This window comes from Delphinus delphis, chromosome 4, assembly GCF_949987515.2.
Source record: "Delphinus delphis chromosome 4, mDelDel1.2, whole genome shotgun sequence".
NCBI classification, from domain to species: Eukaryota; Metazoa; Chordata; class Mammalia; order Artiodactyla; family Delphinidae; genus Delphinus; species Delphinus delphis.
Window position 1 is genome coordinate 11,240,890 of NC_082686.1, and position 16,814 is coordinate 11,257,703.

The following is a 16,814-nucleotide window of genomic DNA, read 5'->3' on the forward strand; positions in this document are numbered from 1 at the left end:
ACGTCTGGAACAGTACTGGATACTAAGCATGAAGAGGGGCATAATCTCCAACAAATCCACAAGAATGTTCCAGGTCTCAGAGTAGAATTCCCTCATGCATAAGTCAATGAAAAACAGGATATACAGGTTTCTATGAGCAAGGAAAAAAATGACCATTTATCTGTAAGAGGCTCTCCCCTGTTGCCATGTACCCTAATTTTTGCAGTTAAAAGATCCCGTTGAAAGACAAAACAATCCTGCAACTCCTATCTATGAATCTTAACTAGTGCAAACAATAATTTCATGCCTGACATGGTTTTCATCCAATAGAAGCAGATAAATACAAACATACCTCGTAGATTTCCTTATGGGCCCTGAAATGAGTTTCACGTAGGACTTGGGGAACCACCCCTTCTGGCCTTGAACTTCTCCAAACCACCACATGTCTTGCTGCTCCAGGACTGTGATGACATCATTTTTGTTAAAATTTAAATGGTTGTCTTTTTTGGCTCTCCAAGGATACAGGGCTTGTGCTTGTAGCCCCTCCACCTTTTCGCCCTTGTGTGGAAGAACATAAAGGACCTCTCATCACTCTGTGATTTGTTATCCATTCAGGTGACGTGAACACCGGCTCCTCCCCTGCGACGGGCACACGCAGGCACATGCTCAGCCGCAGAGGACCCTGCCTCAGCACAGCACTGGTGCCACATGCTCCACTGTTTTCAGTAACTGTTTATTTCCAAAAGTGGAGGTGAAAATCTGCTAGCCTATTCACAAAGCCGTGGTCGGGCCATCTAGAATTCTCTATTTAAACAAGCCAGGAGGTCGTGTTTATTCTGTTGCACCCGGCTGTGTGCCTTTTCTGTTTGGGTTCTATTTTAAGTCTCAAGTTGCCCAGGGCACTCCCACTCCTGCCAATTTCCAATCGGATTTGGGTGTTTAGTGGGGGATTAATACCAGAGCAGAAACCTTATAAAATCTCAAAAGGTAATTAACTGATATCTTAGTTTAGGTGGACACAGGGAAATACACCTTGCATTGGATTAGGCTTGTTTCAGTTCCTTTTTAGAGGAACAGGGGTTTGGCAAGCATAAATCCACTGTAATCCTCATTTACTATAAATACATCTATATGCAAACCATATACAAAGATGAATAAAATGCCATCTCTGCTCCCCCAAATAATTTAGGTTAAAACACTTTATTAACCAGAAAGCACTATAAAAATGGGCAGTATGATATTATTACCAAGGAACTCATAATTAATGAGGAAGAAAGAGATACAAACAACTATGCCTACCACCCGGCAGAATGAAATAGGCTAAGAAGAGGTTCCAACTATTCACTGCCGGAACAGAGAGAAAAGAGGGATTAATGCTGCCTGAGGGCAACATGGGGAGTTTCACAGAGGAGGCAGCGTTTGAGCTGAGCCTTGAAGGATGAGAAGGATTTTGGTAGCTAGGGCTTCGGAGGAGGGGCACTCCAGGCGGAGGGCACGGCCGCGCGACGCTGTCCGGCAAGGTCCAGGAGGAGAAGCGCGATCTGGGGGTGCATGTGGCCTAGTCTCATGGAGGGGTGGAGTAGGAGGTGAGGCTGGAAAGGTGGGGTGAGGCATTTATTACCTTTTTTAAGACTGTAACATAAAACAGTTACAGTATCTTAAAACAGTACTAAAAAATACAACAACATCAACTTTCAATTATATACGTAAATGGACAAGAACAAGGGATAATGCCCAATGACAGTTCATTCAGAACCAACTTGGACTTGCCTGTACAAGATATTTTCATAATGACATTTAACTGTGATTATGTCTGACAAGTGGAGAATTTATGAGAGGTCAAAGAGTTTCGGCTTCCATGTTGGTCTCCATGGGTTCTCGCCTTCTTAGACCTATGACATCCCTATTTCTTTCCATCTCGACTGTACACTCCACCCAGTCTTCAGAACTGAGGAGGGGTCTCTGGATTCCAAACGCCCCCCAGGACCACAGAGTCTCTGCCCACCGTGTCCCCACCTCGTGCTTGCAGGGAGCCTCACACCGGAGCCGTGGATCTCAGTGCTTCTGTGTTGCCCAATCCTCTCCATCACTTCCGTTTAGTCTCTGCCATTTCACCTGGGCTCCAGTATTTCATAACCTCTCACCCCGAGAAATCTCTGCTGCACCTGCCCTGTCCATCTTTCCACGTGGAGACGCCTGAATAACCAGCATGGAATCAGGCAGAACACGGACTCTGGGTTTGAATTCCAAGTCTGTCACTTACTAATTGTGTGACCTTGGACAACTGTTTAATCTCTCCAGGCCTCAGTTTCCACATCTCTAAAACAGAGACACTTTCTTCAAAAGGTGGTTAAGAAAGTGTAACAGGATCTATCTTTAGAGCAGCTATGAGAGTAATAATCTTAACAGGGGTGGCTTATGTTACTATTATTATTTCTAGTCCCAAACTGTGCAGTATTGCTGAAGAAAGCCAAGATAATGTGTGATGACCAGTTACACGTTCAGGTTAAATTCAGCCACGTCAGGTTTCATCGTTCTTTACGCAATTCCTTTTATGCATGCTCCGAAGGCCCTCAGGCGCCCCTCCTGAAAAAGCTGCCCAGAGCACAACCTGAACTCCTTTCCCTCTTTCTCCAACCTCTCTTCACCCTTCCTCTCCCAGAAGAAAAAGAAGCCTGTCTTCTTTTCTGTGCTTTTAATGCTTCTCCCACTTAGGTTCACAGATATGTTCTACTTGCCTCTTTGCCCGGACCACCGCCTTTAATAATATGAGCACCACCACCCCCGCTTTCTGGAAACAGCCTTCAACTTCGCCTCATTTTCCTGGTCCTGAGCCCTCCTCCACCAGAGTCACCACGGCTGAGCATGACACTTGTGCCACCTGCTGAGCTGGGACAGATGCAAAGAAAAGGAGCAGCTCCTCTCAGGAGCTGCCCTACTTCCAGGTCAGAGAAGACACACGCTCTGTGCAATTTCCATCTTCGTGCACTCTCTCTCCTTTGAAGAGCTCACTCATTTCCTGAGATCTGATCTATGTCCCAATTCCTGCCAGACAGAATGACCTGGCTGTCCCCCTCTCACCTTAAAATTAACACGTCTAAAACCCAACTTCTTTTCGCTAAAAATCAATTTCTCTTTCTGCCTTCCTTGTTCCCCTGTAAAGTCAAATCTTTTTCTCAGTCCCAGACCTTTCCTTTCCTTTTTGCTCCCACAGGCACTGGGGCTCCACCCTCTTCAACTGTTGTCAGTGCCCCTGTGTCCCCGACTCGAATCTTCCTGCACACACCACCCTCCACGTGAATCTGCCCAGAACCTGTGTTCACTCTGGCTGTTCCCCGAGCAGAAACTGTCCCTGACCCCAAATGCCTGCCAGATGGGCAATTTCACTGTTTGGTTTGACTATTTATAGAAATTTCATTCCTTTATTTATTAAGTAAATAAATAAGGGAATAAATTCCTTTACTTATTATCCTTTCAGAAATTACTTTCTTAGCAAGGCATTTAAGAGCTTCCCATTAATCTGTAATCGGTCTATCTTTTTGGGTAAATATTCAATGGTCTAGCCAAATGGATTGACCCACGACTTTCCTGAAACACTCTCTGACCTCCTACCTAAAGCCTCTCCTCACATTATTTTCTTTTTATCTTTTTATTTTATACTGGAGTAGAGCTGATTAAAAATGCTGTGACACCCTCACAGTATTTTCTGTCTGACATGCCAGCCCTCTCCGTTTCCTAAGAAGCCCTTACCCACTGTTCAAGATGGAGTTCAAATGTCTGAACTCCATCCTCTGAACTGTCACTATTCCCTCTACTGGGAAAATGTGAACTGGATCCCGCCCTGCCAGCCGACCCAGATGCATATAATGAGGCTTTACTCCTAAATGACATTGACAACAAGCACTGGCTGAATCTGTCCGCCCCACACAGGCACTTGAGGTCCTCCCTGCTCCCATCGATGCTGTTACCTGGCCTAAAACAGGAGATGGAGAGGAGCCCGTGGCTGTGGCTGGAGTGAAGGCTGATCTCTGTCTCAACTGCCCGGCGCTCGGAACGGTGAGGGAGGGCTGGGCTGCCCATGCATCCCAGTTGTCGGTTTCTGGTTTCTCGTTCGTGCTGGTGGGCCACCTGGAAGGCGAAGCACGCCACCGTGAGTGGCAAGGACTTCCTGATGCACCGACATTTCTCCCCCCATAAACATACACCCAGGATGTGCCTGGGGCTTGTTTAAGAACAAGGAGGGGGGAAAGAGCACTGGACTTGGGTTTGGGTCTGACCGTCACACACTAGCAATGGGTCTCAGGCAAATTCTAGTCGTTTCTCTGAATCTTGATTTCCTCGTTGATAAAATGGGAACAATATTGTGCCACTCTCGTTAGTTGTGAGGGTCACATGAAATACCACATAGAGAAGTACTTTGCAACGAGAAAGCACCAGAGAAACATCCTCTCGTGATCATTAACTTCATTTGTAACGACAATCCTAAATAAGCAAAAAGAAGTTTCGCGCCACATATGAAAACATGCCAGCCCAGCGGCTGGTGCATCTCTCTGTCCCATCATCACACAGCAAGCACCAGGCCATGTGCTTGGATACCATGGTAACTACCAGTGGTATCCTTACAGCAACCTGTTGTCCTGATATCAGGGATGGTTTTAATTTTGCGATTTTATAATTTTAAATAAACACATCTGTGTCAATGCAGATTTAAATTCAATTGACTTTTTAAAAATCTTTATAAGACATAAACAAATCTGAAAATTAGAATATTTCCTTTGATAGATGGCACATCCTGATTCAGGGTTTGGAAAATAAGAAGCCTGGAATTATAGCAGGAGAGTTGCAGACCACACATTTATCGAGCAAGAGAGTAACACTGACTGGATCCACAGCAAAACAAAATCCTGGAAAACACAGCACTTGTCTTCTTAAAATTTTAGTGTAAGCTTTAGTTTCAAAAGTCAGAACTTTTTTTTTTTTTTTTTTTGCGGTACGCGGGCCTCTCCCATTGCGGAGCACCGGCTCCGGACGCGCACGCCCAGCAGCCATGGCTCACAGGCCCAACCGCTCCGCGGCATGTGGGATCTTCCCGGACCGGGGCACGAACACCGTGTCCCCTGCATCGGCAGGCGAACTCTCAACCACTGCGCCACCAGGGAAGCCCAAGTCAGAACTTTTCAATCAAAATCAGGACAAGGGAATACAAACTACTATACACAAAAAAGATAGGCAACAAGGATTTACTATATAGCACAGGGAACTATAATGTCATGTAATAACCTATAATGGAAAAGAATATGAAAAAATATATACAGTAAGTCCCCTACATATGAACAAGTTCTGTTCCAAGAGCGCATTCGAAAGTCCAATCTGTTCATAAGTCCAACAAAGTTAGCCTAGGTACCCAACTAACATAATCGGCTATATAGTACTGTACTGTAATAGGTTTATAATACTTTTCACACAAATAATACATAAAAAACAAACACAAAAATAAATAAAACATTTTTAATCTTACAATATAATACCTTGAAAAGTACAGTTCAGTACCAGCTACATTACTGCTGCTTTTACGCTTGCTTCCCGACATCCTGGGGTTGAAATAAAGATACTGTACTACTGTACTCTATACAGTACAGTATAGTAAAGTACACAAAAACACAACCATGTGACAATGTACGCCAGACGCGTGAACTGACTTATGTGATTGGACATGCGAACGTACGTTCACGTCTTTGAAAGTTCGCAACTTGAAGGTTCGTATGAGGGGACTTACTGATATATAACTGAATCATTTTGCTGTACACCTGAAATTAACACAATATTATAAATCAACTATACTTCAATTAAGAAAAAAAATCGAGAGGAGAATTTCAACTTGTTTTCAATCATCTAATAAAAGACTACTTTTTAGCAGAGATTAGATAGGGAGGACCTTCTTTAGCACTTTCAACCATTTATGTGAAAATGTAAGTATGAAAAGCTTGCTATTCCTTACATCCTTCCCTCTACTTCCTCCTGCCTTTGGTCATCACTCACCTCTCTTTCCTCTATTTCCTCCACCTGGTCTTTCTCCAACATTAAGCCCTGACTCCTTGCCTTCAATTTGTTTCTTCTGAAAGATGATCAGACTTGAAAACAAATTTTAAACACTTCTTACGTCCCTTTTACTTGAAAGCCAGTATAAAATATTTTTAGACTACTGCACACCTAGACCAGTCCTATAACTGGAAGGGTGGACAGCGGCTTCATCTCTGCTTTCAAACCTCTGCTTACACACTGTTTTTAATGCCATTTCCTGATGACCAAAGGCATAGCACGAACAGTGGCCAAGAGTACACATCTCTTCGCTCTGGTGTACGTTTGTACAGGACTGATGAAAGAGAAAAGCTTCACAGGAAACAGCTTTCTATCTTATTCAAAACCACATGACTAAATTCAATTTCTGTTTCTGTCCAGGAAAAAAAAAGTGCTATTTCCGTGCAGGAAATGACTCTAAATATTTGCTGTCATGGGTGTCAAGCACATTATTAGGAAACTGTAGTTCTCCATTTCTTCCACAAGAATGTAAGATACAGACAAATTATTGAACAAAACAAGGGTCATAGGCTTAACTTTATCCCAGGGCAAATCACTGTTGAGCAATGATATAGTTAAATCCAGGTCAGAGAATGCAATCCACAATTTGCCAGAAGACCAGAGAAAGTGGCCATGAAAATTACTCAGAGGTACAACCCAAGACTATAACAACACTTAAAAGATCACTAAGCTGGGATTTCAAAAATCATCAGAAGTAGCATCCTACACATACGTGGAGCTGAAGTCGGCCCAGTTGTTGGGGGTCGTGGAGGGCTCTGCAGAGGTCACCGCGGAAGGAGCAGGGGTCTCACGTAGAGCCAGTTTGGGTGCAGGGGTGGAGGCAGCATCAGTCACTGGTTTGACTGGGGCAGGAACCTCGTTTTCTGGGATTTTCTCTGCGTAGTTTGCAGGGAACCATCCTGTCTTTCCTTTTAATTCTCCTCCAAGCCAACCCGGTTCTCCAGTTTGGCTTTCATCCACCTGCAGGAAAGTCATAAAGTTTAATTCAGTGGAACTAAATCAACCCCTAAAGACACCAAACACTCTACCAGAACAAAGCCCCCGCCTCTGACCCGGTCAGACTAACACACGGCACAGACATTTCTTCACTTTATTCTTAGTCTAAGAGTCTGGAAAAATGGTCTCTAAACTTTAACTCTGAGGAAACAGTAGGTGCTATAATTCAAGTTCTTAGTCTTTTGTGCCTGTTTAGCTTCTTCTTTTTCCCCTAATAATAGCAGTTAAGACCAATAAGGAATCCTAATAAAGCCTACAGTTTAAATTTTTAGAGCTACTTTGAATTAGAAAGTGATTGACAGACTTCATCACTCAGGAAGTCATGTAATTATTAGAAATAATTTGACTTAGGTTTATTATTTAAAATTGAAAGCAAAGGGTGCAATCAATATGAATTTAGCACTCTGAACAAAATCTCTAAACTAAGCAGTACTTATTCAGCATAGGGACAAGGAGATAAAAAACAGAGCCTTAGATGGTTTCTACAGCAAGTAAAACTGGCTGCTGTGTTTAGCCATTTAAAAGCTCCATAGATACATGACGAGAAAATTAAGGAAATGATTATTTACAGCAACAATTAATTTTATTAAAGTCCTAGAGTTTTCTTTTGTATAAATTTCACTTTAATATTCACAAACATGCACATGAGAATATAGAATTCCGCTGTTAAAAAATTTCAGAGATTTATTACACCCGTGTTTTTAATGCTTGCATTTTATTTTAATTCTGACCAAAAGGATTAGTCAAAATCACCAGAATGATTCTGCTTATCTTTAGAAGTTACCCTCACTATTTTATGAGCAACAGGAGATCAATATGAGGACAATTACATTCACTAGTAGGAAATTATTTTCATTACAATAAGTCAAATAAGGTTCTGTCAGAGACCTTATCCTATTTTGATTGCATAATATACTGCCTAAGGAGTAAAACATTGGACCTTAATGTTGCTTTTTCGAAATCACAGAAATGAGTATGTAGGGTCTTAACAATGATTTTGGAAAAAGGGGCAAAAATACCAGTTTTCTAACCCATTCAAATATTCAGTTAAAAAAAAAAAAATCCAAAGCAAATAACTATGGGACCAAACATCTGTTTGTATTCAGTGTAGAGTAATATGGTATAATGTTTCTTAGCTTATTTGAATTAAAAAAAAAATGCCTGGGGTAGGGGTGGAGAAAGTAGAATACAGGACTTCCTACTTAATTCTGCATGTTATTTATAAAATATTCAGTCCGTAGGAGAGCTTCCTTGCTGCTCTACCTTAGGAACCCTATTGTCATGGGTAAAAGCAGTTTTTAAAGCTGAGAATTCTCCAAAAAGGAGTTCCCCGAGATAGTCGCTGCTTCCAAAGGTTCTATTTTTGGCTTTACAGTTCTGGTGCTAACACTTGTATCAATGTGAGCACGTGGGCCACTTCTCATTCAGCCGCCCAGCATTGTTTTCTTCTTTCTTTCCTTTTTCTGGGCAGCCCGAATTGTTTCTCCAGATGAGGATTTAAGGTGACATTTTTTTCCCACTTGGATCTTATTTTCTGCTGAACTCAAATGGCTAGATGCCTTTTCTCTCTTGTTTATATTTATTGGTGATATTACGACGCACTTTAACTTTATTGCTGTTTTGCACTGGAAACACAGCTGTTTCTAGGTCAGGCTGAGCCGGGGCCTCCCCAGCTTCTCAGTGGGTTAAACAGCCCAGTTCCTGTCCCTTCCACACATCCCAGGACCAGAGGTAAGGTCTGGCAGCAGTGAGTGAGGACCTGGAGCCAGACACAATCGCTCCGCCTCAAGACTGCAAAGTGGGGCTTCCCTGGTGGCGCAGTGGTTAAGGATCCGCCTGCCAATGTAGGGGACACGGGTTCGAGCCCTGGTCTGGGAAGATACCACATGCCGCGGAGCAACTAAGCCCCTGCGCCACAACTACTGAGCCTGTGCTCTAGAGTCCATGAGCCACAACTACTGAGCCCGCGCGCCTACAGCCCGTGCTCTGCAACAAGAGAAGCCACCACAATCAGAAGCCTGTGCACCATAATAAGGAAGACCCAATACAGCCTAAATTAAATAAATAAATTAAAAAAAAAAAAGACTGCAAAGTGTCATGATTAAGAGCAGGGCTCTGCAATTAGACTGCCTCCGTTTTAACACCACTTCTACGTTATTAGCTGGTTGACTTTGGGCAAAGTGTAATCTCTTGGTGCCTTGGTTTCTTCATCTGTAAAATGAAGGATAATACCAGTACCTGTTTTATAATAGTTGTTGTAAAGAATGATAAGTATCTAGAACACTGCTTGGCATATGAGACGCGCTTAATGACAGATTTTCTAAAGCCATCTCTCCTGTTGTCCAGGTCTGACTCTACTGCAGTTCTCTTTTGCCCTGTTCTAAAAGCCTGGCCTCTATTTGACCCTGTTTACTTTAGGTAAACAGAGATTTCTGGTTCTCTATGGGGAGTTCCCTGCTCTAGAAACCCGTCTAGCACCTTAGGCCCTCGGGGTTGGCCTTCCTATCTTCCTGTAGGGGCTGGAATGTGATCCCTGATCACGACCTATCAAACTCCTACTGGTCTAAGCTAGTTGGACCTCCTTGAATGCCAGCTGCTTTACTTAATTATGTCCTGTGACCCACTGTCATTCCCTTGAGACATGGGTCTTACCTGGTTAACCAGACTTTTGGTTGACATCTGGAATTGGATCTGAAGCCCTGAGGAAATGTTCCACCCTATGGACTCGTCTAGCTCACACCCTAGTTGATCACACCCAGCCTTGTCCCCTGATATGACAGAAAGCAGGCTTCACCACTGAAAGGTGCTTGTATGTACTCAGGAAGGGGAGAGGGTGCCACATCAGCTCCTTGTCCCTGCAAATAAGAGTTTCTGCCATCCTTGAGAGCAATGGTGAAATCAGTATTTCACTTTTAACCAAGGAAATCCATCAGTCAACTTGAACAAACAATAATCTCAATTAGTTTGATCTATTCTTATATGAATCCATTAATTTTAATGAGTAATTAAATTTTAATTTTAAGGTTCAGAGGTTATAATAAAAATTCCCTCCTAACATTAAATTAACCACTTAGAAAAAGCATAAGGGGTCTCATATGAAAATGAGAAATATTCCTTCCTGGATTTGAAAAGCTTTACTCAAAATGCCAATCCCCTTGTGGAAAAACGGGACATAAAATTAGAATAGAATAAGCAAAGTCAAGCACACAAACTTCTTTGTAATGTGGCTGGCTATAATGTGGACTTATACACACATAGGGTAGATTCATCTATCGGTGGCTGTAAGTCAGGGGGATTTTGATATTAACAATATTGGTCTTTTTAAAAAATCAATTGATTGATTTATATTTATTTTTGGCTGCGTTGGGTCTTCGTTGCTGCGCGTGGGCTTTCTCTAGTTGCGGTGAGCGGGGGCTACTCTTCATTGCGGTGCACGGGCTTCTCATTGCGGTGGCTTCTCTTGTTGCAGAGCACGGGCTCTAGGCGCTGCAGGCTTCAGTAGTCGTGGCATGCAGGCTCAGTAGTTGTGGCTCGCAGATTTAGTTGCTCCGCAGCATGTGGGATCTTCCCAGGTCAGAGCTCGAACCCGTGTCCCCTGCATTGGCAGGTGGATTCTTTACCACTGCACCACCAGGGAAGCCCAACAATATTGGTCTTAATACAATTTCATTTAATCAGCCCCACAGCAACACCTCAAAGCATTTGGGGTCATTCTAGTGAAACATCAAAGTGGGAAGCACAAACCCCAAATGTTGCTTAAATGTCTGGGAATATGTTACAGATCTAGTCTACGAACTGTTAATAATTATGCACTGCATACTGTAGGGCACTGATGCAACAGTCAAATGCACACAGCATATCAGGTTCAAGTACACGTGGCTGAAACCCAATAATATCATATTTCTTTTCTCAATGTTCATATGCTTCACGACCGCCATCTTCATGGTGACACTAAGATTTTTAAAGCCTCTGACCTTGTCACAAAGAAGGGTAACAGAAATTCCCTCTCCCCTCACAAGCAGGACAAAGGGCATGGACAGCAAACAGGTTTAAACTGTGTACCAACTTAGACCCACCAGTGCAGCACATGTGCTGCAGAATGTAGGGAGAAGCACGTTTCGTACATTTGCTAGTTTGGAAGTAAAAGGTTTCCCCCTAAGCTCCTGGATGAGGATATTAAAACTAAAGCGCGAATCTAGAGGTTGGCAAAATTTTCCTTAACTTGCGCAGCGACTGAACTGTGCAGCTGTAGCACAAAAGCAGCTGTAAGCAATATGTAAATGAACACGCCTGAATGTGTTCCAGTAAAACTTTATTACAAAACAGGCACGGGCTGGATTTGGTCCACCCCTGGAATCAGGTATGTGCTGATCCCTCAACACAGCAATGGCTCAGATGTTAAGATTATAGAAATCTAAGAAAGGCAGGAAATAAAAGGTACTGACTACATTGAAACAAAACAAAACAAAACAAAAAACCCCAAAACAATTCTCCATCAAGAAAAGAAAAGGAAAAAAGAATGAGTTTAAATTGTTACAAAAGAAACACTAAATTAGAAGATAAACAACTTTCTGAATGAACTGATGGGTTGATGACTGACAGCCGCTAAAGAAGTCTCCTTTTTTGGATATCTCTAAGAAGAGGATATTTCCCAGAATGACTTGGGATTAGTCCTGACAGAAAAGAGATTAGGTTAGATCAGTGGTTCCCTAAACTGACTCCCTGATAGAACCACCTGGACAAGATTTTGAATCCTAAATATGGATGAAAAGTTCCCACAGTCTCTGGGGGTGAGCCCTGGATTGGTTGTGGGGTTTTTTTGTGTTTTTTTTTTAAGGTCCCTGAGCAGGATTGATGCACTCAGCCCTGCACCATTTAAAACCAGCTGAGTAGATCATCAGCCTGTATTCTTAAGATAAACTTCAACAAAATGGCAGTGAGCAGAGGTGTTCCAATTTCTTTTTTTTTCCTGGCTGCGTGGCATGTGGGATCTTAGTTCCCTGACCAGGGATCGAATCTGCGCCCCCTGCATTGGAAGTGTGGTCTTAACCTCTGGACTGCCAGGGGAGTCCCTAATCTCTTATGCTATTCCAATACATTGTGGATATCAAATTGGACTTATTCACCCTCCAGGTATTGGGACCTCCAGATCAGAAGACAGGCCATAGATTTTCAAAGTATCTAAGCCTTAGTTGTCCAGGTCAAACTCAATTAAGATGTTTCCATTCAGAAGTCTTCCCTGAGTACCTTAGTTCACTCTGATTTCTTTCCTCTTTTACATTCCTAGCAGTTAGTGAGCATTCATTGGGAACTTCATCACACAATGGCCTTTTCATGTGTTTCTCCCTATTTTTCTAAAGAGATTTTAAACATATGAGTGGGAGAATTATCTTATATTTTTTTGTATTATCAACAACATTTAGAACAGGATGATATATAAAATACCACTTTAATTTTTGTTAATCATGAAAAAATATTTTTGGAGAAAATTGCGCTGATAATCAAGTTTTTTTAACAACAAAATATTTTTTAAAGCCCCCTCCAAGACTGCCTACATTAAAACAGAAAACATTGCTAGACTTCTAAAATCTAACAGGTATAGTTAGCTACTTTTCAGAGAAGTTTGAGAAATCTGAGAAGCCGATGATTACTGTGCCCACAAAAGTAAGTGAACTCCTGATTATTCAACCAAGACAGATTGCTAGGAATGTTCTATTGCATATTTTCCATGATCGTGTTTCTCAACTGCAAACTTCATGAAATAAAAAAACTGCTACGATTACATGTCCATTTCCACTTGTTGGGTACCGATCATTAGCCTCACAAACATAATACAGTAGAATGCCATTTGAGGTGTCTTGCTGCATCTTGTGGTACAAAATGAAGACACCAACGCTGTCCCCTCCGCAAGAGAATACAGTATACCTCACAGCACAGCCCCTTCGTTAACATATGTGGGATGTCTGAGATAAAATAAACACCATTCCGGGCCTGGGGACACATTCTCTGTTAATAGTTGTCAAAGTTGGATTTATCTTTAGTGTTTCATTAAAAATTACAAATGTTAATACATTTGTAAACATGAATATAGAATTACATAGAATTAAACGTGAAAGACACCTCTCTAACTGCCCAGTGGTAACCACTGTGAACAGTTTGATGCCTATACCGCGAGACTGTAAACTATATACGTAAAAACATTCATACACACACACAGAGCTTTTTATTTAACCAAATGCAATTATGCTATACATATTGTTTCTGCTTTTTTACTAGAGTTTATTTGTATATGTAGATCTGTGTAATTTTTAAAAACATCTTCATTATATTTATTGTTTAGCTGTATCACAATTTATTTAAACTATTCCCTTACTGATGGATACTGGGCTGTTCCTTGTTTGCTTTTACCAACAATGCTGCAGTGAACATCCATGGACACATTATTTGTGCACTTGCTAAAAACAGCCTAGAGGAGGGAGAGTAACAGAATTCCTAGGTCAAGGGGAATGAGAATTTTAAATTTGAATAGGTACTGCCAAATTGCCCTCCAAATGGCTTAGCCAATTCATACAACCATGCTGACGATGTATACTGTATCCACTTTCCTATTCCTACACTCTTGACAAAGCTTAATATTATCAAACTCTTAAACTTGCTCTCTGGAGAGATGAAATATGCTATCTCATTTTTAATATTTACATTTTCCTGATCACCAAAGAAAGAAGCATCTTTTTTTTTTTTTTTGCGTTACACAGGCCTCTCACTGTTGTGGCCTCTCCTGTTGCGGAGCACAGGCTCCAGACGCGCAGGCTCAGCGGCCATGGCTCACGGGTCCAGCCGCTCTGCGGCATGTGGGATCCTCCCGGACCGGGGCACGAACCCGTGTCCCCTGCATTGGCAGGCGGACTCTCAACCACTGTGCCACCAGGGAAGCCCCTTTTTGTATTTTTTTAAAATCATTTACTTTTCTTCATCTGTATATGTCTCTTTATATCCTCAGCCAACTTTTTAAAGCTGTGGGTTTCTTTCATATTAACTTTTCAGAGTCTTTATGTAATATGGATAGTGACCCTTTGTCTCCTATGTATTTTGCAATCTACTGGATTTAATTTTTTAATATTGTCAAATCTGTCCATATTTGTCATTGATGGTTTCTAGTTCTAACTCAGAAAGGCATTTCTTAGAAAACTATTCCAATATTCTCCTTAAAAAGAAAGGAAAAAAAAAAGCCTTTTAAAAAAGAATTTTAACTTTTAAGTTTAACACTACTTGGAACTTATTTTTGTCCATGATCTGAGACAGAGACTTGACCTAATAATTTGCCAATACGGAAACTTCAAGTTAGTCCTTTCATGGAATCTAGCAAACAGAAACCTGGTAACACAAACTTTTACACCTTTTTCTTCATTTTCTATTTTAAGCACAACCTACTACACAAACTCAAAACACCTTTTTACTGCCACGACAACACCCAAAGATATGTGTACTTACACAGAATTAAACTGATTTAAGAGAACAAAACATTTAATAAGATGCAGACTTCCTGACAGTCACAAGGCACTCACCCATTCCCCTTTAACCTCCACCAGGAAAGCAAAGGTTTGAAAGCAAGGCAAAATACATGTTTAATGAAATGTTTCATTCTCATGGTATATCTACACTCTATTCTTCTAGTGGGCTGGTAGTTAACTAGTCAGTTTGAGGAAAAGGACTCAGTACCATTGTAACAAGACTATGTTTCAAAAAAAATAGCAATATATACTCATTAAAATATAGATCATCTGTAACATTTCCTTATCGTAATATTTGGTAACACTTCCTTATTTCAGGAAGAGAACATTACTTTTCTGCACCTTGTGTTGCAACAAAATCCAGTTTCAAATATGTTAGGCTTTTTTTTTTTTTTAAAGCAGTATAAAAATCAACTTTGTAATGAGGTCTTCTCTGCTATGGCATTGTACCTTCATAATGTTTAGATTCCTGCTATTGCATGGTATTTAGATAATTTCCAATTAATCTGCTTTAAAAGGCACAAGATATTTCAAAGACTAGGCAGGAGGAATAAAGCAGCCTCAGGCCATTAGGAAAAAGAAGATGGGGAAGAAGCTGCGAAACACTCGGCCCGGGTCACCATTCACGTGCAGTGTGGTGCGTCCACACTTGAGAGAAACCAGCAGTTCTTTCTGTAAAGAATGAGTGAGGCTGGTGCCCAAGCAATCAAAACTCTGTGCTGGATGAAGGCAGAGAGATTACTGGAAGAGGGTTTCGTTATTGTTAGGGAGATGTTGACTTTGAAAAATTCTGGAGCATTGGGCACGACTCCCTTATTTCCAGCCCATAAGAACTAGAGAAAAAGCTATCAGAAAATAAGGGGAGAAGGGATTGAGTTCTTTGAGGACCAAACACACTGTTCTTTCTATATATTTTGGCCCACGAAAGATCACATACTCTAAATACAGATACGATGCATAAATGGAAGATGAATGCATGAGTAATTACAGTGACTGCATGACACCCTTTTATACTTCAAAGACATGGGTCCTACTATGGGAAGTGTGTTTGTCTCAATTCTTAACTTTCATAGTTCTTAAAAAATATTATGAACATTTCCATAATAAAAAGAAAAAAAAAGCCAACAGTAATGCAAAGCTTAACCACTTCTAAGACTTACGTTAATAACTGGATTGAGGAACTACTATTTTCTTTTAGGAAATAATTTAGGTCAACCACATTGCTTTATTCTTTCTTAAACTGGTTACTCTAGTTTTAGTTACAATCATAAGATTATTATTATTATAATTAAACAAGCTGTAACAAGCAAAGTTCTAAACTCTTTCATCTGTTTATTTATAGAGTAGGAAAGCAGGTTAACTGTATTTAATTCATTACTCTTCACACAATTCAAAGTTTACACAAAGGGAAAAAAAGATGCTTTGACCCAAAGATACAAAAATTATCAGTGGCAACTATGAAAATGATGATCAAGCATTTTGCATTTAAAACTATTTCTGAAAGACTACTTTTAATATCTAAGTAGTAATCTAAACTCTAAAATTACCAGAGCTTTACACATTTAAAATTATGCAACGCTATGTTAAGAACCCATTTTCTTTAACAATCCTATTTTAAAGTGACGCTGGGATACGTTTTTAAGTGCCAACTTTCATTCTAATAGAAAAGGAAGAAGAGTGAGGCTATACTTCAAAAACTCAAATGCTGGCTTACTGGATTTCACACTCACTAACCATTTTACAATTGTCAAATAAAGTACAAAAAGAGGACAGATGCTAACCATGAACAGAAAGCACGCTTTCGCTGGAGTCTTTCTTACCATGACTATATCTCCTGGCTGGATCGTGATTTCATCGTGACTTCTGGACTCAAAGGGATAGAGTGCTCGGTAATACACCACCTTTACATTCTCCTGTGCAGAAATGCTAAGTGGACCTTTTTCTGTTTACGAGGAAAGAAGGAGAAGGGAACAAAAATAAAACGTTACACGGAACACAAATGCATGACACAAGCCAAATTACAGACATCTATCTCCTCTGCTGCCTATCTTAACATCTGAACAATTTACATCTCCTCAAGGAATTTCTGGAACACATAGTGAGGATGTGTTTGGTTCTGAAACCAAAGGAGAGCCAAATCTGATGTCAGCAACTAGAACCCATCAGAGAGGTCATTAGTGGACGTTAAACCAAGGTCATCCCAGTGCTGAGTGCAGTGAGGCTGCCTGA

The 16,814-nt window shown here is 41.0% G+C and overlaps 1 protein-coding gene across 3 annotated transcripts in view; it reads right to left on the bottom strand.

Moving 5' to 3' along the window:
- ITSN1 (intersectin 1) overlaps positions 1-16,814 on the bottom strand; it is a 230,084-nt gene that overhangs the window by 66,394 nt on the left and 146,876 nt on the right. For all 3 annotated transcript variants that reach the window (XM_060010352.1, XM_060010350.1, XM_060010351.1), the window contains exons 19-22: positions 16,406-16,527; positions 6,791-7,038; positions 3,948-4,107; positions 332-537 (exon numbers count right to left, since the gene is read on the bottom strand). In XM_060010352.1, the coding sequence (XP_059866335.1) occupies positions 332-537; positions 3,948-4,107; positions 6,791-7,038; positions 16,406-16,527 (736 nt within the window). The remainder of the gene's footprint in view (positions 1-331; positions 538-3,947; positions 4,108-6,790; positions 7,039-16,405; positions 16,528-16,814) is intronic.